Below are 27,024 nucleotides of genomic sequence, written 5' to 3' on the forward strand. Positions count from 1 at the left end.
GCTGAACAATCTACTTGCCAGGCATAATAGTGATCTCTCATGTATATGGGTTAGACTCATTGCCACTGGGGTCTCTTCCAACTCTCAAGTTGTCTGATTCTATGAATGACTTGCCCAAAGGTGGAGATGGAATGCTTATCAGATGTGTAGATAACATGCAGCTGGAATGGGCAACACACTAGTTGAAAAGATTCAAAATGATTTTGACAGGATAAAATGGGGCTGAATCTAATATGGTGAAAATTAATGGGGATAAATGTAAATTCATAGACAGATTCAGATTTATCAATTTTATAACTCCAAGGTAGGAGAGCTGTATAGAATATACAGCAGTATGTCTGAAAAATATCTGGAAGTTTTTGTGGTTTGCAAGCTTATAGTGAGTAAGTAGTGCAATATGACAGCTGCAAAAGCTAAACTAATCTCATTAAGAGAAGTCTAGCTTCTTGGACAAGGGTGGCTAAAGCCTGACTGTAGTATGCCCTGGTCATAACTACACCTAGATATTGTGTTCAGTTCTAGACACCACATTTTAGACTCAGCCCTGGTAAGGTAGAGAGTGTCAACAGTAGGGTAACCAATTTTGTGAGGTCATGTGATTGTGCTTTATGAAAATGGGTAGAAAAAACTGGGAATGTCTAGTAGTGAGGCCTTTAAGGGGACATGCTAACTATCTTCAGCTATTTGAAAGTCTATCACATGGAACAGAGAAGAGATTTGTTCTGTGTAGCCCTACAGGATAAAACTTGCAAAGTGGAAATTTGGACTTGAGATAAAGAACACAATTGTAACCAGTTTTACGTACCCCAAAGTGGGATGGGCTGCTTTGAGAAGTGGTGGGTTTGCTCTCATTGGAAATCTTCAAGCAAAAGCTGAACAATCACTTGTCAGGCAAGTTATACAGTAAATTCTTGTAAAGGTTCTATTTGAACCCCTAAGATCCCTTCCCAGCTTTGAGACTGTGAAATGACGGTAGTAGTAGTATATAAATATGGAATTAAAATTATTAAGCAAGGCCTGAAGAATGGATAGAATTTTGACAAGCAGCAGTGTGGGAGTAAGGTTTATACAGGAATAGGAAACAAACCCATCAAAAGCAGAGGTGGAAATATTCCAGGCAGGTCAGGAAATGAGTCATTTAATTTGGCCGGAATACAGGGTAGTGGGGAACAGGCAGCAAGGATAACAGTGGGAAATATGAGTGGAAAGTCAAGTTGGTTGCCATGTGATACTGTGGACACACCAATATTGAATTTTATTCTGTAGAAGAACCAGGAAAGATTAATTAAATGGGTGAATTATGACACGAGATTGTTACCTCAGAAAGAGCTATGCATTAGGAAGTTTATTTTGGCAGGAATGTGCAAAATGGATTAGAGACAGGGGACACTAGAAAGGAAACCAATTAGGAGACTATTGCAATAAGCTGTAAGTGAAAGGTAATGAAGGTCTGGATCAGGATAGTGACAATGTATAAGAGGAGAAATTTTGAGAGTCATTAGGCTAGACATGGCAGGATAGAGATGTAGTGATTTGGAAGTAGTAATAAGACTAGAAAAGTTTATGGGGGCTAGATTGTGGACGGTTTTATGTACTTTTAACTAATCTTTTTTCAATAAACAAGCATTTATTTTCTGTCCCTCCTTCCCTTTTCTCATATTGCATAGTCAAATACAACAGATTCCCACACTGGTCAGGCACAATTTCTAAAAATTTTTTTGCCTCTCAAGTATCTTTCTGTCTGGAAGTGGGCAGTAAACTTCATCATAGTCCTCTGGAATTATGGTTGGTCATTGCATTGATTAGGGTTCTGAAGTATTTCAAAGTTGTTTGACTTTACAATGCTGTTAATTATTCTGGTTCTGCTCACTTCAGCCTGTATCAATTCAAAAAAGTCTTCTCTGGTTTCTTTGAAACTGTCACTTTCATCATTTCTAACAGTACAATAATATCTTTTTAGAGAGGCAGTTGGGATTAAGTGACTTTCCTGGGGTTACACAGGTAGTAAGTGTCTGAGTCAGGATTTGAACTCAGATCCTCCTGACTCTAGGGCTGGGGCTGTCTATTCACTGCCTCCTATCTGCTTGCCCCAAAACAGTATTTTAAAAAAATTATTTAAAAAAAAAATCTTTTTGTGGGGGCAGCTAGGTGGCGCAGTGGATAAAGCACCGGCCCTGGATTCAGGAGGACCTGAGTTCAAATCCGGCCTCAGACACTTGACACTTACTAGCTGTGTGATCCTGAGCAAGTCACTTAACCCTCATTGCCCTGCGCACACACGCACACACACAAAATGTTTTTTTGTAAAAGATTTTAAATACCAAGCTAAGCCAACTGGGCTTTATCCTTCTCGCTGTGAAGAGGGATTTGATCAGAGATTATCACATACTAACTTTGTACTTCACTTTTCTTATATATGAAAAATGAGTCTGGACTAGACAGTTTATATTTCTTTAGTGTTTTAAGGTTTGTAAAACATTTTTCTTTCAATTACCCCATATTTGGAAGTACAGATGTCAATATCATTGTTTTAAAGATGAAGAAACTGAGGCTCAGGAGTATTTAAATGAATTACACGTGGTCATACAAAAGATGATAGACCCTATGATCAGTCACTGACCACTGTTTTAATAATTACTGGGAATACAAATGCAAGCAAAAAGGAAGATAGTCATTGCCCTAAAGGAGTTTATATTAGATGGGGGGGAACAGGGGGGAAAAAGCTACTCTGCTCTCGGGAAGAAGAAGTCTTGAGGATTGCAATTTATTGTATCCTAGTGGTAAATGGGAAAACAAAAATGGCGATGGATGGGTGCATCAGGTAACACTTAATCTTCCTGAATTCAAATCTGGCCTCAGATAACTACTAGTTGTGTGACTCTGGGCAAGTCATTTTAACCCTCTTTGCCTCAGTTTCTCAACTGTAAAATTATCTGGAGAAGAAAATCTCAAACCAATTTAGTATCTTTGCCAAGAAAATCCTAAAATGGAGTCATAAGGTTTTGCGATGTGACATGAAATGACTGAAAAATAAAATATAGGGATTACTATGTACCAGGCACTTCTATCTCATTTGATACTAACGACAACCCTTCAAGGTATGTGCTATTATCATCCCCATGTATGGTTGAAGAAACTGAGGCAAAATGAATTTGTGCCTTGCTCAGGATCACACAACTACTGAGTGTCTGAGGTCAGATTTGAACTTGGGTCCAGTGCCCTGTCCGTTATGCCCCCCAGTTGGCCAAGTCTCACCTCTGACACTGGCTTTCTATAACCCTGGGCATATCACTTAATTTCTCAATGCTCCAAGTAATTCCCCAAGACTTAAGTTTGCGGAGGAAGTTCTGGCCTGTATTATTGGAAGGAATTTATTCACTAGAATTCTCTGTAACAATGAAATTTCAGGTTCAGTCCCTCCAATGAATAGGCCGCAAATACAGTGTTGTAATGAATGAGGCTCTCAGCCTCACAGTGTAGGCAGCATGGGCATACGTGACTCCAGTACAGCATGCAATGCTTAAAGAGCATTAAAGTTTCTTGTAGAATGCTGTTTAAAGAAGGAAAAATCAGATCTGCTTAGGAAAATCACAGAAAGGCAGCCCTTGATTGGGGTCATGACGGAGGTCAAATTTCAATATATAGGGATATAGTGAGGGAGGAAAAAAGACAGTCTAGGGAAAAGGGCAACCAAGGGCAAGCAGTACAAGCAACAGACTGCTTCATTTTGGCTGGAACACAGGGCACAAAGGTGGTGGAGGTACCATGAGATCTGACTGGAAAGGCCAGTCTTCTGAGTTCCCAGTCCAGTGATTTTTGTTATGCTGTCTCTTCAATGATCCAAATCCTCTGCTGGCCAGAGTCCTTGGGACACTCTGAACAAGAGGTCCCTTTTGATGGTCTGGTCACCAGAGAGGGACCTCTGAGGAGGACTCTGTTAGCCACTGGTCATGCAACGTGGCTTTAATATAGGACAGTGGAGGGCTGCCACACTTCTCTGAGATGTTGTACCTTTTTTTTCATCTAGCAGTGAGACATGGTGCTTAAAAGTACCAGATTTTGTTATTCTAGCTTGTCAGAGTCCCTTAGCTGTTTTCAACTCATCCATTTCTTAGTGTGTTTTTTTATTCCATTGACATGGGCTTTAATAGCCTCCTTATTGATGGAGGAAAGTGGCTGGGAAGGGAACCTGATGGAGATTTTTCCTTCCTTCTGAATTTAGTGCATATGGTTTGGAGGGGGGGGGGGGTCAGAGAAAACAACAGAAGCAGATGAAAGAATGGGAAGTGGGGGTGGCTCTGGGACCATTAGGGACATGATACTGGGGGAAGTATAGGAAAATTACCTTCACTCAAGGATTTGTCTATTCCTCATTCTCATGTGTGAGTGTGCATGTCTGTGTACATACCTGTGCCTATACACACATGATCACATAATTACTAGGGGCCTTCCTAGCTTCCCAGACTTCTCTATAGGGAGGGAAGGAAGGTAGAAAATATTGGTGCAGAAATATGTTTAACATTTATATATATATAACCTATATCAGATTACCTGCTGTCTAGGGGAGGGGGGAGGGAGGGAGAAAAATCTGAAATTGGAAAGCTTGTATAAACAAATATTGAGAACTATCTTTATATGTAACTGGAAAAAAACACTTTTATCAGAAAATATTGGGCTTCCCTTCTCTTCTTCCTGCCCCTGTGCCAGGTTAAGCTAGATTATCAGGGTGAGTCCAGCACCCTCTTCAGACTTAGTTGGGTTTCTCTCTCTGATCCCCGTCACATGACGCTGCTGCAACTCTTGGCTTGGTTCTTGCACATCTAAGTAAGCCTTAGTCCCCCATCCAGTGATGTGTAGTGGAAGCATGCTGGACTTGGAGTCAGAGAGCTTAGAATTAAGTTACATTTCTGACTTTGGACAAGTCGCTTTATAAGGCACTGACTTATAATTTCTGCATATGTAAAATGAGAATTACCATAAACAGAATGTTTTGCAACTTCAAGTGGCAAAGAAACATGTTATTTTTTGGTAACTCTAGGTTTGGATTTGGAATCTTGAGGGCCAGATGTAGCTGATTAGAGTCCTCTTAATCATCCAGATGATGTGCATGTAATTATGTCCAAGAACCTGTGCTGAGAGACACAAAGGGGCACAGGCATATCAGCAATGTTATTGGTTCTAAGCATTTTAAAAACCAACATTACAGGGAGCATTTTATTTTAGGAGCCAGGTCACTGTGCGCCTAAAATTCACACTATTCAATTCTTCTGTCTTTTAGAAGGAGGATGTGGTGGAAAGCAGACTGGACTTTTAAGTCAGAAGACCTGGGTTTGGGTCCTGCCTCTACTTCCTACTTGCAGGCAACTGAGGCATCTCTCCTCTCTGGACCCCAGTTTCCTTTTCTGTAAAATGAAGGGACTGGACTAGATGGCCTTTAAGATCTTTCAGCTACTTCATTCTATGATAATTTTTATAATGGGAATACCTACTCCTTCTCTGCTCTAGGTTAGGGTAGGGAAGGGGTGGGGTGCTATTAGGAAGCTAGGTGACCTGGAGTCAGAAAGAGCTGGATTTAAATTTGGCCCTTAACTAGCTGTATGACCCTGGGCGAGACATTTGACCTCTGTTTGCCTCAGTTTCCTCACCTATAAAATGGGGATCATAAGCACTTAGCTCCCAAGGTTGTTATGAGGGTCAAATGAAATAACATTTGTAAAATACTTTGTTAGCACCGTGCTTGGCACATAGCAGACACTATAGAAATGCTTATTTCTTCCTCCTTCCATCCCTAATGTGCCTTTTAATTTATGGTAATATATGTAATTGGAGACTCGATGGGTGGTGTTTCAGTGCCTTTGTCCTAAAGGTGGTATGGAAGATGGATATCTCATCTCATACCATTTATGGGCACTGCTGTGAGTTTGCTCAGCAATTGTTTTCTGACCAGCTGTTTTTTGAAGGGCTCCCAGGCTATTCTCAGAGGTCATCATTCAGAAAATAGAGGGAATTTGCTTTTTTAGAGTTGATTTTTTTCTGTTATAGAGAATTTATGGAAAGACATGGTTGAGAATTACACAAGATAGTGGGCTGCAAAGGGACTAAGATCTGGGCCACTGGGCTAATTACCCATACTAAATGACACAGTGTCTGGCACATAGTAGCATAATAAATACTTGATGAGCTGTAAACTTCATAACATCACAGATCCAGCCAAGAATCTGATGAGACTTGGTTTATACTATATTAACACTACTGCAAAACAGTTTTGTTCTGGGTGACCAGAACATGCCTGTATGAGACATCATCCCTACCCTCAGAGAGCTTCTATGCTTTTTGAGGGATACAGACGAATATAATCCAGTCACTGACAATATTAAGCAAATAGATGATGTGTCAAACAATTGATACAGATAGTAATGGCTCAGAGGAGGAATAGTTAAAAGTAGAGTGGGATAGTGAAGGATGGCTTCACAGAGATGTTGGCACTTAGAATCCAGTATAGGTCTTAAAGCTTAATTCTCCCATTTTATCAAAGATGAAACAGGCTTAGAAAGGCAAAGCGAATTACCTATGATTATACAGACACCTGGGATTTGATAGATATTTGATAGATATCCTGTCAAGATAGACAGGAGAGGAAGAAAGGCATTCTTCTAGTTATAACTTCTTACAGTTAACAAGGTCATATAGTTCCACCTTCTATATAGATAAGCCTCCCTGACCTCTGCTTGAACACTGTTAGTGATAGAAAACTCATCTTTTCCTATTGTAATAATGGCACGAACTGGTATGCTGAGACAGGAACCCCCAAGATTTTCGTTGTAGACAGTTTGTAAACAGGGTTGGCTGGTTGGAGTCAAATTTTTAGGTGAGAGAGGTAAATAAATTATAGTCAGATTGTAGAAAATCTTGAATGCCAGGCCAAAGCTGATAGCCAGTCCTATTGGTCTTAGAGTGAGTATGTTCTGGAACATGGCTACAGGGGAGGAAACACTGCTGTTGTACTTAGCATTCCTATAATAACACATAATAATTTACATTTTTATAGAGTGGTATCAGGTTTACAGAGCACTATGAGTTCAGGTGTTGCTATCTATTTTATATAGAGAGGAAACTGAGACTAATAAGGAAGTATAGGAATTGAACTAAAATTCTTGATTTCTAAGTTTAGTAATCCTTCTGCTAGTACAAGATAATGTTTCAGAAATACAATTAGATGAAGTAGTTGCAGAGACTTCCAGGCTCATGGTTTTTGAGTTGGGTGTGGGGGGTGGCAAGATCACTCCACAGAATGTTGTATAGAATTCTCTCGAATCTGTTTCTATTTCTGCTATGCCTGAGATGAGCATTGACCTGTACACTTGGAATAGGAGTGAGCTTTGGTCCTCGTCCCTATTTCTGTTCCCTGGTTCTTCCTGCCCCTCCCCACAGATGCACAGCAGAACAGGGGATTAGGTTCTTGCTGTCCTGCTGGGGTTTTGTCAGCCATTCCACACTGGACAATAGCCCATAGTAGCCTGTTCGGGAGAGCAGCAGCCTGCAGTGGGGCCAGTAGCATTTTTGTTCCGGTAGCCGAGGGGGAGGAGCAGACAACCTGGAACTTGGCCTTGCCAAGCTGAAGGTATGGAGCAGAGGGAATTCTTTTGGGGAATGGATTTGAATAGCAGCCATGTCTTAGGGCCGGTGGTACCAGCAGACGTGTGTGTGCGCGCCCGCGCGCGTGTTTAAAGGCAGAAGCCCCGCACCGGCAGGAACCTGACCCACTTAAAAGACCTTTTAGCCTGCATTGGCTCTGTGCCTTGCTACTACACAAAAGATCTACCATCCAGCCCATGAAGGCTTCAAGGCCGTGCAGAAGGCTTAGTTGATCCTAGTGGGGAGCCCTTGTTGGCCCTGGGGAGCTGGCTGAGCTCTCACCGATGGGGGCGTGGGAGCTGCCCTGAAACATTTGGGGAGGGAATAGCTGAGACCGGACAACAGGTCTGACAGCCAGGCCTCAGAAAATGCGTTTCGTGTGTCTAGGTTAGAACTGGATGAGGCCGCAGCTCCTCCCCTTTAGGCAGGCCCCCCCCCCCCCCCGCAGCCCCCGCAGCCCGGGCCCCCCCAGCGGCCGCCTCCCCACTCCCACCCCCGCCTGGGAGGAGCGCGCTTGGGCGGAGGGCTCTCCCGGCGGCGGCGGTGAGAGGAGCCGGGCTCGCTGCGCCTTTAAAGAAAGCAGACTGCGGGCCGTGACGCACGCCTGGCCCGCCGCCAGCCCCCTAGCTCCTGCCAGGCTCACGGAGGAGAAAACCAACAACTTTTCTTTTGTGCGTGGGGCTACTTTTCTTCCTCCCTTCTCCCTCCTCCTCCTCCTCCTCCTCCTCCTCCTCCTCCTCCTCCTCCTCCTCCCCCCCTTCCTCCTCCTCCCCCTTCTCTTCCTGCTTTCGGGTCCTTTGCCTTCCAAGATTTAAACGCTAATGGCGGATTAAAAGGCCCCGACGCCTTCGGCTTTAGAAGTGGGGTAAGGCCCTTCGCACGAAGACTTTGTCTCTGGGGTTTTTGTTCAAACGTGGAAGGAGGGGGTGGGGTGGATTTTGCGCCCCCTGCGCTTGCTGCGCCATCCGTCTGGTGGGGGAAGGCGGGGAGGCGGGGAGAGAGGGGGAGGGGGAGGAGGCCGTGCGGAGCCGAGCGAGTAAACAAGCAGGCCCGGGAGCGCGGCTTGGCTTGGCTTGGCCACATCCGGGACTTGGCGCCCTTTGGAGTAAGGGGGGGGGGGGGCTTTTTGCTTCGCCCCCTTGTAATGTCAGTGGGTTTTTGTTTAGGGGAAGGGTGTGTTTGTGTGTGAGTGTATACGTGTGCGTGTGTGTACGTGTGCGCCGGCCTGCGCCTGAGCTGCCGAAGCAGGCCAGGAGACGGTTCTTTATCCCCTGGGAGGCCTGGAGGTGGTGGAAATAAATGGTCGTCTGTGGTGGGGAGCAGGCCGACTCTGAGCTGAGGCGGGGGCGGAGGGAAGACAGGTGGGAGCCACGTCTGGAAAAGGGTTTCTGAAGCATCAGCCTGATGAGAGGTCAAGGGGGGAGTGTATCCTATCTTCCCCCAAGTCTTGTGGCTCTCCCCAGATCTGACTGGGCCGATAAAACACTTTAAAATGGAGTGATAAACCACAGAAAATAGCTGGGATTCTACCTCCTCCATTGCTCTCTAGGGCCTTTGGGCTCTGGGCCAAATTTCAAGTTTTAAAGAGAAGGAAGGGTAGGCTGTTTGTAAAAGGGGAGGGACTGAGTCCAGATCTGCTCTTTTCAGAAAGCGAGGTTACATGGCCGAGAGCCTTTCCAACGAGCCAGTTGGCCTGACTGCCTAACTCCAAAGTCCAACAAGACCCTACAGACCAGAGAGCCATTAGTTTGATGCTATCCAGGAATTAGGATCTCATTTTGACTTCTTGCCTTTCTTGGGGCCGTTCCCTTCTTTACTCTGGACAGGTTTGTCCTCTGTGCCCCTATGGAGTTTCTGACAAGGTGAGAGACCTTGATGTCCCTCTAAGCCCACCCCCACCTCTATATACACTGCTCTGAAGTTGCTGGAGGAGCTGTAGAGCAAGGGGCTTATTCTGCAGGTGGGTGTAATTGCATCTGAGGCAATCTCAGTGTTCATTTTGGAGACAGATGGGGAAGCTGGCACCTTGTAGCTAAGGACAGATAGCATATTACTCCCTTGAGTGATGTGATTGACAGTCCTGATTGTTCAGGAACCTTGGGGAGGCATTTGACTTATCTAGGAAATCTCATTGTCCTAGAGCCCTTTGATTGGTGAGAAGGCAATTTGAGGAGGTGATCTCTTTGAGTGGGCAGCCACTTCCTGGTGAGGGAAAGGAATGAGAAGTGCTGTGTATACAGGGAACCCTAGCCAACTGTCCTGTGGTGTTGGGGGTTACTACTTTAGGTATTATCCCTGAGTAAGCCTGCAGTTTGAGTAGGGCATAAGGAAATAAATCACAATCTTCAAGGGAGCTGTTAGCTACCTGGGTGGAGACCTTGATCTCCCTGTTAAGGATACTGAGGATGGTCAACGTGAATCCTTCTGATGCCCCATTTTCCTCCCGCTGAAGGTGTGGTTTGCATTAGCTACAGCCATAGGCATGGAGCTGACTTTGGTTAACTCACTGAGCCCCAGAGAAGGTTCAAGCCAGAGATCCCAGCTGACTGGTGGGTTAGAAGGCTTCTTCCCTCCCTACAATTTGACTCATAGCACTGAGAGGGTTAAATATAAGAATGTGGGAGTAGGTCTTGCTGGGGAGGAGTCTAGTTGCTTTATTACAACCTTGGAAATGTGAGGTGGCTACCAGGCCTTTAGTAAAAGGAGCCCCTAGTAGGCTTCCTTTAGGCCTTGAGGACAGGGAGAACTAAAAAGCTGTGGGAACAAATGCTGAAGGTCATTCAGAATTGTGGGGTGGGACCTGGCCTGACTGAGATCTCTGTAAAATGGCCTCAGGTTCTGCGAGTGAGGAGAATCACCCTGTTTTTCTGTGTCGCCATCGCCATGGCTGTGTCTTATGGGTGGGGCCTTCCTCAGATTTCAGAGGGAGGGAGGAGAGGATGGAGCTCTGGCTGAAATCCCTTGGGTTCCTAGCCAATGCCTTTTTAAAGCCATAGTACCCTTCTTGGGCTGAAGGACTGGCTATGCCATTCTAGGATAATTCATTAACCCTATTTGACTTAGAAGCTGTGGAATGGCAGACGCTAAGAGGTGAGGAATGCTCCTCTCTATGTGCCTTAGGTTAGTGGATCATAGATCAAGAGTTGGAAGGTACCTTGAGGCCAGCTGGTACAACTTTTGAAGCACAGAGGGATTGGGGGGAGAGGGGAAGATAGGAGAAGGGGAGAGTGGTTCATATAACAAAACTATATTGCTTTTTACAGCAAGGACAGCCCTAAAGAGGAAGTAATAGCTACCAGATGATATCTAAGAGTAGTGTGGGAGAGAAATTCCTACTCATTCCTTAGGGTTCAGTGATCAGTATTGGGGAGTTTTAAGGGAGTTTTTTCTATATAAATCTCAGATTGTCAGTTGGTAGACTTTCTTATAGTATCATAGGATTTATGGCTGGAAAGAACTTTTGAAATTATTTAGTAAGAGATGTGACTTGACCAAGATCATAAAGTACTAATATAGTAGTAGTGGTGGGTGGTGGTGGTGGTGATGGTAGTAGTAGCAGTAGTAGCAGTAGTAGCAGTAGCAGCAGTAGCAGCAGCAGTAGCAGTAGTAGCAGCAGCAGTAGCAGCAGCAGCAGCAGCAGTAGCAGCAGCAGCAGCAGCAGTAGCAGCAGCAGCAGCAGCAGTAGCAGCAGCAGCAGCAGCAGTAGTAGTAATAAACAACAGAGCCAAGATTTAGACCAGCTGCTCTGATTACAAAATCACACAATCTTGGAGTAGAAGGGACCTCAAAAACCATTTAGTCCAGTCTGTATCTAAAGAAGAATCTCTCTAGTAATCAGTTGTTTTTAAAGACCAGTGGTTTTGGGGAGCCACTGGTCCTTCCTAAAATGCAGTGGCTATAATTGAACCCAGTATTATGTGATCTTGCCAATTTAGGCCCTTTCATAGTCCTGCCACTGTTTATACCTTGCCTTTCATAGTGCAGTTTAAGATTACATTAGGGGCAGCTAGGTGGCACAGTGGATAAAGCAACCAGCCCTGGATTCAGGAGGACCTGAGTTCAATTCCAGCCTCAGACACTTACTTGCTGTGTGACCCTGGGCAAGTCACTTAACCCTCATTGCCCCTGGGGGGGGGGAAGAGATTACATTAGCTTCTTTGGCTACCATGTTGTACTCTTAACTCAAAATTGATGGCCTATAGTGAGTCCCTTAAAACATTTAGATTTTTTTTTTTGCAGGGGCAATGAGGGTTAAGTAACTTGCCCAGGGTCACACAGCTAGTAAGTGTCAAGTGTCTGAGGCCCGATTTGAACTCAGGTCCTCCTGAATCCAGGGCTGGTGCTTTTATCCATTGTACCATCTAGCTGCCCCCAACATTTAGATACTGTTCAGATGAACTACTGTCTAGAAATACCTCCCTCATCTTGTACTTGTGAGGTTGAGGCTTGGAAGCAAACTGTATAACTATATAAGATTTAATAAATATGCATATTAAATTGCATGTTACTTAAAATGATAGTATTTTTTTAAAAACCAGTTTATATTATCAAATTAGGGACTTTGGGAGGTATTCCATACACCCATTCTTCAACCCCTTATCAAGTTTCTGTCTTTTCTGCTTTCCACTCTTTCTAGGGTAATGGTTCTTTGGGATTCTCTTGTTTCATGGTACCTAAATACCAGTTTTGGCAAAATCATGTCAATACAAGCACTATTTTCCCCTCAAATATTAAATATAAAATTATGCATCAAACTAGCAATTTGGGAACATAGGCTTGATTTTCTATATTTTGGTTCCAATTTCCCCATTTCACCTCGTCCCTTTAATCTGGGTATTCTGGCTCCCAGGCTCCCAAGACCAATATCTGGAGAAGCAAGGGAATGGAATGGAATGGAAAAAGTGATTGACCTGACAGTCTGAAGACTTGGATTTTAAATGTAGGCTTCAACACTAGTAGCAGCATAACCCTGAACAAGCCACTTAATGTCTTTGAGCATCATTTTTTTATCTGTTAAATAGAGGTTGTGATACTTGTATCTGACAAGTTTGTGTTGAGAAAAGTGCTTTATAAACTTTAAAGTATGTTATAAATGTGAACTATTAGAGATTCTTTCAATATATTTCAAGTCCAAAAGTATTTGGCCAAATTTGTTGAGGAAACACTGTTGTAGGGAGTGGATTATTGTGACCTTGGGCAATATTTTACCATTCAGACCTTTCTCATCTATAAAATGGTTACACTAGTGGTTATATTATGTGATCTCTTAAGTTTCCTTTAGTTCTTTTACCCTTTGCTCCTGGGGCAGGAGTTACAAATGTCTTTTCTGACGTAGGCTTTTGGTCTCATCAGCAGGAAGGCAGATAGATGATTGATGGGAGAGTAAGGGAGCCCCTAAGCAGTGATGGAATAGTCCAAGGATGAGTTTGGTCTCAAGAAGGAAGAATGAGCTTATTAGCCCAAGCTAAGCCAAAAGAGTACTTTTTCTGGCCTCTGACCCGAGTATTTCCCCTCAGGATTCTGGCTATCTATAAGCAAGCAAAATCTTAATAACCCCAGGGGCAGGTCAGCTATCACTTAAGGACTACGTAATGGTCATGAGTAGATCTTGCTGTGTGGTTAGGGCTTATTAAATAATAGCAGCTTATGTTGATAAAATACTTGGGCTCTCCCTTCATTTCTTCATGTTCTATCCCCAAGTCTCAAGTGAATCTGGTTTATCTCTAGGACTGACAATGGCATAACATGGGATCAGGATGGGATTTTGTAGAAGAGTCAATAGATTTGAGACTGGATTCAGGTGCTGGAGCTGTGTGTGACCTTGTAAACTTAAAGCACTATACAGTTTTGGGGTTTTTTTTGGCAGGGCAGTGAAGGTTAAGTGACTTGCCCAGGGTCACATAGCTAGTAAGTGTCAAGTATCTGAGGCCAGATTTGAACTCAGGTTCTCCTGAATCCAAGACCTAGTTGCCCCCTAAAGCACTATAATGTGAGCATCCTCAGGAGGAATTTCATTGATTATATTTAGCAAACATATATTGCTAATATTGTTTTTTTTTGGGGGGGGGTTAGTGAGGCAGTTGGGGTTAAGTGACTTGCCCAGGGTCACACAGCTAGTGTTAAGTGTCTGAGGCCGGATTTGAACTCAGGTACTCCCAACTCCAGGGCCGGTGCTCTATCCACTGCACCACCTAGCTGCCCCCAATATTGTTAAGTATTGTTTCAGGTGTGTTTGTCTTCCTTCTTCAACTAGATTATAAATTCCCTTGGGTTAGGGATTGGGTGGCAGAAAAGACAGCTAGGCACAGTGGATGGAGCTACAGGCCTGGAGTCAGGAGTTCAAATGTGGCTTCAGGCACTTAATATCTGTGTGAGCTGGGCAAGGCATTGAATCCTGATTGCCTTAGTTTCCTCATCTGTAAAATAGCTGAAGAAGGAAATGGCAAACCACACCAGTATCTTTGCCAAGAAAACTCCAAATGGAGTTGGATACAACTGCATAGCCTCTCCTTTTCTTTCTATTCACTGAAACTTGAGAATGGTAAAAAACCCTCAAAGAACTGATACTAGGCGCATGGATGTGTGCTGCCAATAACATTGACCTTCCTGCTCTAGCTCCTCTCCAAAAGGTCAGAGTAACTGTGGGGAAAGGTCTGGATTTAATCATTACTAGTTGTCAGTAAATGGGAGTGTGAACTACTGGGAAGTATAGCAATTTCCAGACCTAAGGTTCTTTAGACAAGCCAGCATCTGGATTGGCTACTTCTTAGGGCTTTCAGTCCTCAGTGGGAAGGGAAGGTAGGGCAAAGGATGCCAGGACAAAGCCCCACTCTAAGACTATATGTGGTTGATTTTGAATATCTAATACCTAATATACCTTGCATATAGTTGGCATATAAATGCCAATTGGATTATGATTGTATAATAATAGCTATCTGTGTTGGTGTCTTATCTGTCTACTAAACTCTAGGAAGGCAGGAATCTTATCTAAATTTACCTTCCTTAGCAGAGTACTCTGTACCTAATAGGTAACAAATAAATACCTGTTAAAATCTGAATGTCCTAAGGAATCTCTCATTCTCCTGAGGGGGTTGGGTTCTTCCTTATTTAGAGAGTTTTGGTTTTGATATCTAGTTCTAAGGTGAAGCATCTTGATAATAGTGAAAAGGACACCACTTAGATTTGGAACCAAAAATTGGGTTTGAATTATAGGTGTCTTTACTTATGTTACTGTGGATAGGTCACTTGTCTCTGGGCCTTAGTTTTCCTATCTTTATGTAAAATGAAGAAGTTGGATTATAAAGTCCCTTCTAGCTATAAATCCTAGATAACTTATATTTGAGAAAACCTTTGAAGTTCTTCCACCCCAACTGCTAGTATTGAAAACCTAGGATGGGAAAAGGGGAACCCTTCCCTGAAGACCTGCTTATGTGAATCAGGCACGATTTTAGGCTCTTGCAAGGAAGCCTTGGAATCTTGCCATCTTCTGCTTAAGGGGGTACATTTTCATAGAATGTGACTTTGGTCCAGCCTAAAAAGTTTTCTTTTCCAAAATATTTTAGAACTTGGATAGGGCATGAACATTGAATTTGGTCCAGGGCGGGAGGAGGGGAGGGAGGGAAAGAGTGATAAAAATTGGAACCCCCAAACTATAAATAAAAATGTTTATTATTTTAAAAAAACCCAAACATTGAATTTGGTCCAGTAATTTTCTCTGTAAGGTTGTTAATGATAATCTGCTTTAGGGCAGCAGTAGCAACTTTTCCAATCCTGGGAAGAATTGTCATATTACCTAGTATGTTGCCATGATTGAGCCTAAGGGATGGGTACAATTCAGATTTCTTTGGGACCTAAACAGAAACATTTTCTTTCCTCTTGTAACATGGCAAGTTGACCTGATTTTTTCAAACTCTTAAACTGCTGCTGCTCTTCTCTTTAGGTTGCAGGTGTGGTGGTTGACCATCTGACATCGCCAGTATGACTCTTCATGCGACCAGGGCAGCTGCACTCCTTTCTTGGGTAGGTGATTGTTCCTTGCCATTGTCTTCCCTGTGTTTTTATTCGGTGGGCAAAGGGCTTTCTTTCTTTGTTCCAGTGTTTTGTATTTCCTAGAAGCTGGCTTTTGAGTTCTGCTAAACGTACTGTAGACTGAAACCGATATTGAAGGTTCATTACATTTCTTCCATAGCCTTCAACCAGGAGCTCACTTTAACAACTATCTTTCTTTGTGTACTTGAAGAGTTATTAAATCTCTTCTAAATCACCTCCAGCCTTGTTGAATTGACTTCTCTTCACCTTTACTGATAATAATCATTTAAGACCTCTAGTTCTAGTAGCTCTGTTAGAATCCCATCTGCACACTCTACAAGTAGCCATCCAGCCTTTGCTCAAAGATCTCTAGCCAAGTGGGGACCCGCTACTGCAAGAAGTAAGACCATTCCTCTTGAATGGTTTTCATTTTTGAGATTTTTTCCTTATATTAAACTGGAATCTGCCCTGGTAACTTCCACCTTGTTCCTAATTCTGCTCTCTTGACAAACAGAACTTGTTTGATCTTTCTATGTGACAAATCTTCAAACATTGTAAAACATTTTTAATGTAAGGGCCTTTCCCCCAATTTAGATAATAAGCTATATATATATATATATATATATATATATATATATATATATATATATATATATAACAATGATCTCCATTTCTTCTTTTTTTTGAAAAATTAAAAAAAAATTTTTTTGGTGGGGCACTGAGGGTTAAGTGACTTGCCCAGGGTCACACAACTAATAAGTGTCAAGTGTCTGAGGCCGGATTTGAACTCAGGTCTTCCTGAATCCAGGGTGGGTGATTTATCCACTGTGCCACCTAGCTGCCCCTCCATTTATTCTTTGTTAAGAAAAAAGTGGCCTTTGCTGTTCTTCACATATAACATTCCATCTCTTGTTTCCATGCCTTTGTACACGCTGTCCCCAATCCCCCTCCCTCCATACCTGGAATGTACTTTTTCCTCACTTTTGCATCTTAGAATCTCAAGTTGCCCCAGCACCCACAGAGGCCTTTTTTGATCCCCTCAGCTTCTTGATGAAATTATTCTTTATTTCTCATGAGACAAAGTGTTAGAACAGATATATGACCTCAGTATCTGGAAGACCTGATAAAGTATTGCCTCTTGATATATACTTGCTATTTGAACGTGGGCAAATAAGTTTTCAATGCTCCCAGGCAACCCTTTAAGACTATAAATTACTGAGCTCTTGCTGATATGTAATGGAAAGGGGAGTTTCCAAATTTAAAATATACATTTTTGTATATATTTTGTGTGTAAATGCTTTTTCTTTAATAGAAAGTAAGATCCTTGCAGGCAGAGATTTTTATTTTTGTCTTTATATCCTCAATAGTTAATGCTGCTGTTGTTCAGTTGTTTTCAGTTGTGTCTGACTCTTTGACCTCATTTGGAGTTTTCTTGGCAAAAATTATTAAAGTACTTTGCCATTTCCTTCTCCAGCTCATTTTACAGATGAGGAAACTGAGGCAAGCAGGACTGAGTGACTTGCCCAGGGTCACACAGCTAATAAGTTTCTAAAGCTGGATTTGAACTCAGGAAGATGAGTCTTTCTGACTGCAGACCTGGAACTCTATCCACTGCACCACTAAGCTGCTAGTTAATAAGGTGTTTATTAAATGCTTGTTGGATGATTGATTGATCAGCCATACCTCCCAGCTTTGTGCCATTTGCAAATTTAATGATCATGTCATCCATGCCTTTAGTCAGGTGGTTAATAAAAATGTTAAGCAGCACAGGGCCAGGCTGTTCCCTGGAATATTCCCTGAGAAATCTTCCAAGTTGACATCAGACCATTAGTAATTCTTTGGTTCAGGTCATGAAACCAGTTCTGAATCAGCTGCAACAGTACTTCTTAATCCACTTCTGTCTTGTCTACTAGCTAAAATTTAGGTAAACTGCTTACAGCAGTCGTCTGTTCTACCGTCTTCTTATCTTTGCCAAAAAAACCCCTCGACAACCAGTATTGTCTAGAATGAGACCTTTTCTTTATGAAACCTTGTTGGTTCTTAGTGATCCCTGATTCCTTTTCTAATTGTTCGCTAATAATTCCTTTAATAATACATTATGGAGGGGCAACTAGGTGGTGAAGTGGATAAAGCACCGACCCTGGATTCAGGAGGACCTGAGTTCAAATCCAGACCTCAGACACTTGACGGTTACTAGCTGTGTGACCCTGGGCAAGTCACTTAACCCTCATTGCCCTGCCAAAAAACCCATTATGGAATATTGCTAGGAATCAAAAATATTTTTAAATAGCATAATTTTAAGGCTTCAGCCTTTATTTCTTCTTTAAAAAACAATCAAAACATTTGTTCTTCTTTGACTCTTTGATACCTTTCTAATTCTCTTTTTTCCCCAGCCATTGAGAAAGCAAGAAAAACCAAAACTGTTCTTATGCATATGTTAAGCAAAACAGATTCTTACACTGGCCATGACCAAAAAAAGTATCAGTCTGTATTCTGAGTACATGACTTTTCTTAGGAGTTAAATAGCATGTTTCATTATGAGTCCCCTGGAATTGTGGTTTGTCATTATATTGGTCTGCATTCCTAAGTCTTTTAGAGTTGTTTGTCTTTTTGTTGTTGTATAAATTGTTTTCCTGGTTCTACTTACTTTTGTATCATTTCATACAGATCTTCTCTAGTCTCTCTGAAAACATTTCCTTCAACATTTCCTAAAGCATAATTATATTTTATCACATCCGTATAGCAGAGTTTGTCTAGCCATACTCCAATTAATGAGCTCCCCATCAGTTTCCCATTCTTCGCCACCACAAAAAGAGCTGCTGTTATTTTAATACATGTGGGTCCTTTCTCCCTCTTTTTTATCTCTTTGAGGTATAGTCCTAATAGTGGTATTGCTGGGTCAAAGGGTCACAGTTTAATAGTTTTTTGAGCCCTGTCATCTTTTTTTAAAATGAAATTTTAGGTATTAGAGGCAATTCAGCTGAATTTCCCCAATATTCCCCTTCAAACAATTCTAAAATAACACCTCAAATTAAATTTTGGAGTGGCAGAGCCAAGAAAAGGTCAGGATGAGACATTTTTCCAGCCTAAGAAAGGTTAGGAGGTCAGCAGGAGCAACTTATGACCATGAGGTGGAAGCCTGTCTGGAGCTCACAAGTAGTGGCAGGAACAGCTTTGGGATCTCTCAGTCTTCAGATTGTAAGAGTCAAACTAGAAGTTAGAAAGAGATAATAGAGCACCTTTTGCTGGCACTGGATACAGCTGGCACTGATTGGCAACACAATTCCAGGTCGGAGAGGAGAGCTGGTCATGGGGAAGCAGAGGCTTTGGTCATAGTTCCAAGGCAAAGAGAGACTGCTAGAGCTTGTGGCTACAGGGGACCAGCGACTCTTCTGGATGAAGATCATAGTGTAGACTGGGAAAGCAGTTACTATACCTCTCCTACTACCTTGGAAGCACCCAAAATTTGCAGACTGTCCCCTATAACTAGCTCTGAAAATAGCAACACAAGAAAGCCTGAAGCTTGGAACAGTACCTCCCCTCCCCTAGCTAAACAGAATTCAACTTTACCATAAAGTTCAAAGTCCAGAAATGGATTGGGAAAATGAGCAAATGACAAAAATCAGGAGACAACAATGTGAAAACAGTTACCAAAAAAGCCTCAAAGAAAAACGGCTGGAGCAGAATCTCACATGCTTCAGCTGAACTACCAAAAAAAAAAAAAAAGCAGGGGTGGCACTCATGATCTCAGCAAAAGTAGGCCTAATTAAAAGGGATAATCAGGGAAACTAGATTATGCTAAAAGGTGTCACAGGCAATGAAGTGATATCAAAGATTTTTTACACCAAGTTTCTTTGATAAACACGTCATTTCTCAAATATATCCTGAGTATAGAACTGAGTCAAATTGATAGAAATAAGAGTCATTCTCCAGTTGATAAGTGTTCAAAGGATGTAAACAGGCATTTTTCAGAAGAAGGCTATCTTATAGTCATATGAAAAGGTTCGCTAAATCACTATTGATTAGAGAAAGGCAAATTAAAACAACTCTGAGGCACCACATCATACCTATCAGAAATGACAAATGCTGGAGAGGATATGGGGAAAATGAGTACACTAAGGAACTGCTGATATAGTGAACTGGTCCAACCAGTCTGGAGACCAATTTGGAACTATAAAACTGCATACTGGGGCAGCTAGGTGGTGCAATGGCTAAAGCACCAGCCCTAGATTCAAGAGGACCTGAGTTCAAATTCGGTCTCAGACACTGACACTTACTAGCTGTGTGACCCTGGGCAAGTCACTTAACCCTCACTGCCCCCACAAAAAATAAATAACTAAAATAAAAAATAAAACTACATACTCTTTGACCCATCAATACTATTATTAGATCTGTACCCCAAAAAGGTGAAAGGAAAAGGACCTATATGTACCAAAATATTTATAGCAGCTCTTTTTGTGGTGGCAAAGAATTGGAAATAGGATGCTCATCAATTGGGAAATGACTGAATGAGTTGTTACATATGATTGTTTTGGATTACTATTCTGCTATAAGAAATGACAAGGAGAGTGTTTTCAGAGAAACATGGCAAGACCTATATGAATTGATAGGAAGTAAAGTGAGAACTGGAAGATCATTCTTAAATACCTTTTTTTAAAAATTTTTATTTATTTATTTTTAGTGAGGCAATTGGGGTTAAGTGACTTGTCCAGGGTCACACAGCTAGTAAGTGTTAAGTGTCTGAGGCCGGATTTGAACTCAGGTCCTCCTGACTCCAGGGCCAGTGCATTATCCACTGCGCCACCCTAGCTGCCCCAAGATCATTCTTTACAGTAACAGCAATGCTGAATGATGATCCACTGCGAATGACTTGGTTATTCTAATCAATATAGTGATCCAAAACAATTCCAAAGGACTCAAGGTGGAAAAATGCTATCCAGCTCCAGGAAGAGAGAACTGATGAACTTTGAGTACAAATTAGTAGTTCTCTCATCATTTATTTATTTATTTATTTATTGTGGAACTATGGAAAAGTTTTTCATGTTTTCACATGTATAATTGATATATTGCTGCCTTCCCAGTGGATGGGGCAAGGAGTAGAAGGGAAGAAGAGAATTTGGAACTGAATTTTAAAAGAAAAAAACTGCTAAAAATAATTTTGAAAAAATTTTTTTTCTAAACTTACATCACCTGAAAGAAGGGCATTTCCATGCACATACAAAACACAATTAGATGTTTCTCTATGAATTTAAATTTTTCATTTCATGTACCTTGGTTTTTAAATATATATTATACATATATATTTATATATACTCAGCATATATTTGAGAAATGAAGTGTTTATCAAAGAAATTTGGGGCAAAAAATTTATATTTTATATATTTATACTATATAAATATTTATACATGAATATATAATTATATAACACATAATACATATGAATACATTCTACATATTACTTTTTTTGGGGGGGTGAGGTAATTGGGGTTGAGTGACTTGCCCAGGGTCACACAGCTAGTAAGTGTCAAGTGCCTCAGGCTGGATTTGAACTCAGGTATTCCTGAATCCAGGGCCGGTGCTCTATCTGCTGTGACACCTAGCTGCCCTACATATTACTTTCAAAACTAACTTTTCAAAAACTATTGCTTGTTGATACCCCTTTAGAACTTCTTTCATTTTTTTCTCCTATGCATTTAAAAATTGTTTTAATGTCTATCACTTCGAGCTTTCAAAGATCATTCTTTCATAACCCTAGAATTTAGTTCATCAGGACCTGGTGCCTTGACTTCTTTAAGGGCAGGTATGACTCCATTATCTCCCTGCTTATCTTGGGTTTCAACTCTCCGATGGCTATTTTTGCTTTTGGCCCTACAGTCCAAAGATCATTCACCTGGCCATGACCACAGAAACAGAATAAGAATATATATATATAAATAGCATTAAACATATTTCTGCATTAGTCATGTTATAAGAGAAAAATCAGAGCAATGAGGAAAAACCTCAAAATAGAAAAACATCAGCACCAAAACCAAAAGAAATAGTATGGTTCATTCAGCATCTCTACTCCACACTTCTTTTTTTTCCCCCCCTGAATTTGGAGATCCTCTTCCATCAAAATCATGACTTTTTAATATTTTATTCAACTGTATTTTATTTTCTGTACTGAATTCTCTTCTTCCCACTGCCCCTTTCTTCATTCATTGAGAAAGCAAGAAAAACATTAGCTGTTCCAAATCTGTGTAGTCATTACTGATAGCCAAAAACAACAAGCTTCAGTCTGCACTGAATTCATCACCTCTGTATCTCAAGGTAGAAAACATGTTTCATCATGAGTCCTTTGGAATTTTGGTTGATGGCTTATTTTTCTATTTGTCTTCTACAATTTGCCTTTGTATTTTCTAGCTTTAAGAAATCTAAGTGTTTTGATGGATTCCCTGTACATTTGTATAGCTCTTTTTGAATCATTTTTCTTTTTCCTTTCCATTGGACTATTTCTTATCTCTTCACAATCTTATTTTTGGGAGCGATCTATACCTCCTGACTTTTGTAGAATTTTAGTCCTTGGGTAGGTAGATAGGTAGTCTACCTGCCTTTTTTCTAATCCTTTGAAGGGAGTTATCCAAAAATCTAGGGTGAATATCATACCATCCCCATATTTCCTTCTTTATCAAAAATAGCCATTTTTCACTTATAAGTGATACTGTCATTTTCTTCAAGGAACCAGTTCTTCCTTCTTGATGAAAATCAGGCCTAGAATAATAGTTCTCCTTGTTGCTTTCCTCCATCTTTTAAAGGATGAAATTATCATTAAAAGAAACTAAGAACTTATTGCTTTGTTTTGTTTTTAGCAAAGGAAAGGCTATAACAAACATCAAAATAATTGACGTTCCTCCTAATTACTATATAGGGCTTCTTTGCCAAGCTTGTGATTGGTTTACTGAAGTCATATTTGCAGTTGGAGCTTTTAATGATGTCTTTTCCAAATATTTTCATCATTAATTTGCAAAGATGGTGGTTATAGACCTATAAATCAATGGCTTGCCACTTCAGTAATAAAGAAACAAAGCTCTATGAGCTTTTAGGGATATCCATGTCCATGGATATGGGAAGGGTGGAAATCAAGTTGGCCTTAACTGTACCACAGAGAAGCCTACTTGATGTTTACATGTAAATTTGGTCCTAATTATTTCCCCGTAACATGACCAGAGGTGATTTTTTTTGATATCCAAGAGAAAAATGAGACAGGAGAAAAGGTCATAAAGATCTGCCTTTGGAGGCCTGCAGAAATGGGGCCATTTTCCCCAAATGAATAGTTTGATCAATACCTCTAGCAAAATCATCATAATTGGCCATCTGTCATCATGTCTTCAAAATCTTTGTTTTGACTTTTTCTTAATATTCCCTGTCATCTACTTTTGTAGTCCAGGATATTGGCTGAGTATTTTGGAAGATAAAAAAAATAGCCTGGTATATAATAAAACTTGTAAGGTGGCAATAATATTGTGGCAATTTCTTAGGACTGGATGACATTAGTAAAAAATTGCTCCAAAACAAACATGTTTTTGATTGCCCATTTTGTTCATGGTACTGTTGTTGGCACTGAATCATTCCTGCCTTCTTGGAGCTTACCATTTACTGAAAAGCTCTTGTCTTTTTAAGAGTTTATGGGGGCAGCTAGGTGGTGCAGTGGATAGAACACCGGCCCTGGAGTCAGAAGGACCTGAGTTCAAACCTGGCCTCAGACACTTGACACTTACAAGCTGTGTGATCCTGGCAAGTCACTTAACCCCAGTTGCCTCACCAAAAAAAAAAAAAGTTTATAAACACTTGCCTTACGACAATTCTGTGAGAAAACAAGTGCAAGTGACATTTTTCCCATTTTATAAATGAGGAAATTGAGGCTTAGAGAGGTTAAATAATTGCCCAACAGCATTCAGCCAAGACTCTCAAGTCCAGTGCCCTTTCCATTGCATTTTAGCTCTTACCAATTCAGGCATATAGAAGGAGAAGGACCTTAGGGAAATAGTGCTTCATCAGTCTTAATTTGAAATAAATGCAGGTTCATTAGTTTTGAGCAGTAGAATTTTATATAAATCAAATTACCTTAGATGATGATTTAAGTCCTCTAACTCATTAGTCTCAAGAAAACGGAATTTATTCTTCAGAAAGTACAAGAGTCAATCAGGTTAGTTTCAGGTTCAAGTTAATATTTTGTCTCCTTGTGCTTTCTGTGAGGAATATAATACTCAAGAGTTGTTTCAGAGATCAGCCACTTTTGTGTATTTGGTATGAGAAGTAAGCAGTCCTGGGGGTTGAAATTTGGGAAAGCCATTCTTTAGTCTTAGTTGCAATGAATTTGGAAGGTTATATGTGGCAGCAAGAGAGTAAACCTGGGACATGATTTGGGAGATCAGGGTTTTAGTCCTAGGTTTGCCATTTTACTGTGTGACCTTGAGCCAAGTCACAACGCCCCCCCCCTTCTTTTTTCTTTCTTTCTTTCTTTCTATTTCTTTTGGGGGGGGGCATGGGACAGTGGGGGTTAAGTGACTTGCCCATGGTCACACAGCTAGTGTCAAGTATCTGAGGCCAGATTTGAACTCAGATCCTCCTGACTCCAGGGTTGATGCTCTATCCACTGCGCCACCTAGCTGCTTCCAACATCCCTTCTCTTGGCCTCAGTTTCCTCATATATAATAATATAAGGGAGATTGAACTAAATGGTATCTAAAAAGCCTTCCAGTTTTTATTTCTTTCCTTAAAAATCCATGATATTGGAGTGTAGGGGGAGGTACACCTAGCAATACAGATTATAGCCTTTTCATTATTCCGTGTGTGCACATGAATACACATACATAGACACACATTTTTTGAGACTCTCCAAACTTAGTTATTATACTGGTCCTCAGAAGACATGGACCTGTGCTAAAACCTCTCAAACTTTTCCAGCTTTTTGTTCCATTAACTGATATGTCCTTTTTGAGAAATAAAAATGCCTTCAGGGTTTGGAGGAGAACTTTAGTAGAGGATCCTTCAGTACTTTTTTTGCCATTTAGAGAGAAATTTTATTTTTAGGAGGTATATACTTTCCCATGGTTCATTTGAGTATATTTTATAATTAAATTTATAGCTCTATTAAGAACTTATATTAGGGGCAGCTAGATGGCACTAGTGGCACCGGCCCTGGATTCAGGAGGACCTGAGTTCAAATCCGGCCTCAGACACTTGACACTTAATAGCTGTGTGATCCTGGGCAAGTCACTTAACCCCCATTGCCTGCAAAAACAAAAAACAAACAAACAAACCAAAAAAGAACTTGTATTATTTTATTTCTCAAAATTAGCAATGTAATGTTTGTAGTAGACAGAGCCAAAAGACCTGAGTTCAAGTCCTTAGCTCCTCTTTTTTTTTTTTTTTGGGCGATCTTAGCTCCATTTTTATAGTAGCTTTGAGGCCTTGGGTTAGTTTCTTAACCTCTCTGAGCCTCAGTTTCATCTTTTGTGAGATAAGGATAATAGTATTTAGACTACATACTTCACAGAGCTATTGCAACGAGAGTACTTAAACCATAACCTATAGAAGCATGAGCTACTATTATTATTCCATGAACCAGATATCCTGCAAATTCCAGGAAGAGAGTTCTCCAAACAGATGTTTGGAGAACCATTTGCTATGCTGTTTTAGGAGGAAAACCCTGTTACTAAAGACAACAAATATCTAAATTGTGTTAACTAAAAAAAGGAACTCACATATTGAGTATTTTTCTTTAGCAATAAGCACATTTTGCCAAGACAAATATAGGAGGATTCATTTTTAAATGTATAACTTAATTATGTTTATTTTTAATTTTTAAACAAAAGTAGACTTTGAGTTAGGGCAGCACAAGAAACCTAAAATACCAGGTTTTGCAGTGATTTGTCTTTACTTTCTAATTTCCTTTTTCTAATTGTTTATTATTCATTAAAACAGAAAGCACTTTCTGACTTTATAAATTCCCAAATGGTTCCTTACTTTTGAATTAATTATTTCAAAGGAATTGGAGTCTTTCTATACTTTGAAGAGATTTTTTTTTTACTGCTCCGATGAATATAGATACAAAAATACTAAATAAAATTTTATCTATCAGAACACATTAACAAATTATTGATCGTGACCAAGAAGGGTCTGCCAGCACCAGATATGCAAGGCTGTTTCAACATCAGGAAAACTATCATCATAATGGCAACATGTAAACAAATTATTTTAAAATGTCATTATAATTGCAGAAACAGACTTATCCGGAATGAACACTGTATTTTATTTTTTAAAAGAAATAGGGGCAGCTAGGTGGTGCAGTGGATAAAGCACTGGCCCTGGATTCAGGAGGACCTGAGTTCAAATTTGGCCTCAGACACTTGACACTTACTAGCTGTGTGACCTTGGCCAAGTCACTTAACCCTCATTGCCCGCAAAAAATAAAATAAAATTAAAAAAAGAAATAGGAATCCGAAAAGAAAAAAAAGAATAGGAATCAAGACTTTTCTCCTCAGCCTATGCCAAGAGCCAATACAACATAACAATCATTCGACAAGTATTTTTTAACTGCCTGTCAGATGCTGGGGAGACAGAGACAACAGATGTTGTAATACCTATCCTCAAAGAACTTACCTAGTAAGGGAAAATATTTATACATCTAAGATAGATACAGAATTATTTTCAGGATGGGCAAGAAGGCACTGGCCCCCTGGGAGGGTCAGGGTGAACCTCCCATAGGCCATCTGGAGTTGGACTGTTGAAGGTGGCTCAGCATTCTAAGAGCAGAGGTGAGAATGAAAGGCATCTCAGGCATAGGAAACAGTATGTAAAAGGGGGACAAAATGAAAGCCGCAAAGTCCTGTGTGAAGAACAACAAAGAAGGTTGTCTTGCTTGTATAGGGTATGTAAAAGGTGGTACTATGTAATAAGCCTGGAAGGGGGAGTAGGTGGGAGCCAGGTTGTAAAGGGCTTTAAACAGCAAATAGATGAAGTTGTAATTGATCCAAAAGGCAGGAGGTTGCCACTGGAGCCCTTCTTGCTCAAGGGATGACCTGGACAAACCTGAGTTTTTAAGGATATCACTTTGACAGGGAATATCTAGACCAATTTGGAAGCTATTGTTAACAACTCTAAGCAAGAGGTGATGGGGACCTTGAACTAGAGTGAGTGGTGTTGCTGTGAATGGAGAGAAGGGGATGGATGGGCGATACAGAGGTAGAATCAAAAAAGACTTAACAATTGGTTGGATATGTAGGGTGAGGGAGAATGAGGAGTCATCCATCTAAAGATGACTTCAGGGTTATGAACCTAAGGGAATGAGAGGATGGTGGTGTCCTCCAGAAACAGGAA

At 40.9% G+C, this 27,024-nt stretch overlaps 1 protein-coding gene across 1 annotated transcript in view; it reads left to right on the forward strand.

Moving 5' to 3' along the window:
- Positions 1-8,345: 8,345 nt before the first annotated feature.
- Positions 8,346-27,024, forward strand: part of NUMA1 (nuclear mitotic apparatus protein 1) — a 68,321-nt gene continuing 49,642 nt past the window's right edge. Inside the window, 2 exon segments of the mRNA XM_043993737.1 lie at positions 8,346-8,500; positions 15,575-15,654. Coding sequence (XP_043849672.1) covers positions 15,613-15,654 — 42 coding nt within the window. The 5' untranslated portion in view covers positions 8,346-8,500; positions 15,575-15,612.

Source organism: Dromiciops gliroides, chromosome 3 (genome assembly GCF_019393635.1).
Source record: "Dromiciops gliroides isolate mDroGli1 chromosome 3, mDroGli1.pri, whole genome shotgun sequence".
NCBI lineage: Eukaryota > Metazoa > Chordata > Mammalia > Microbiotheria > Microbiotheriidae > Dromiciops > Dromiciops gliroides.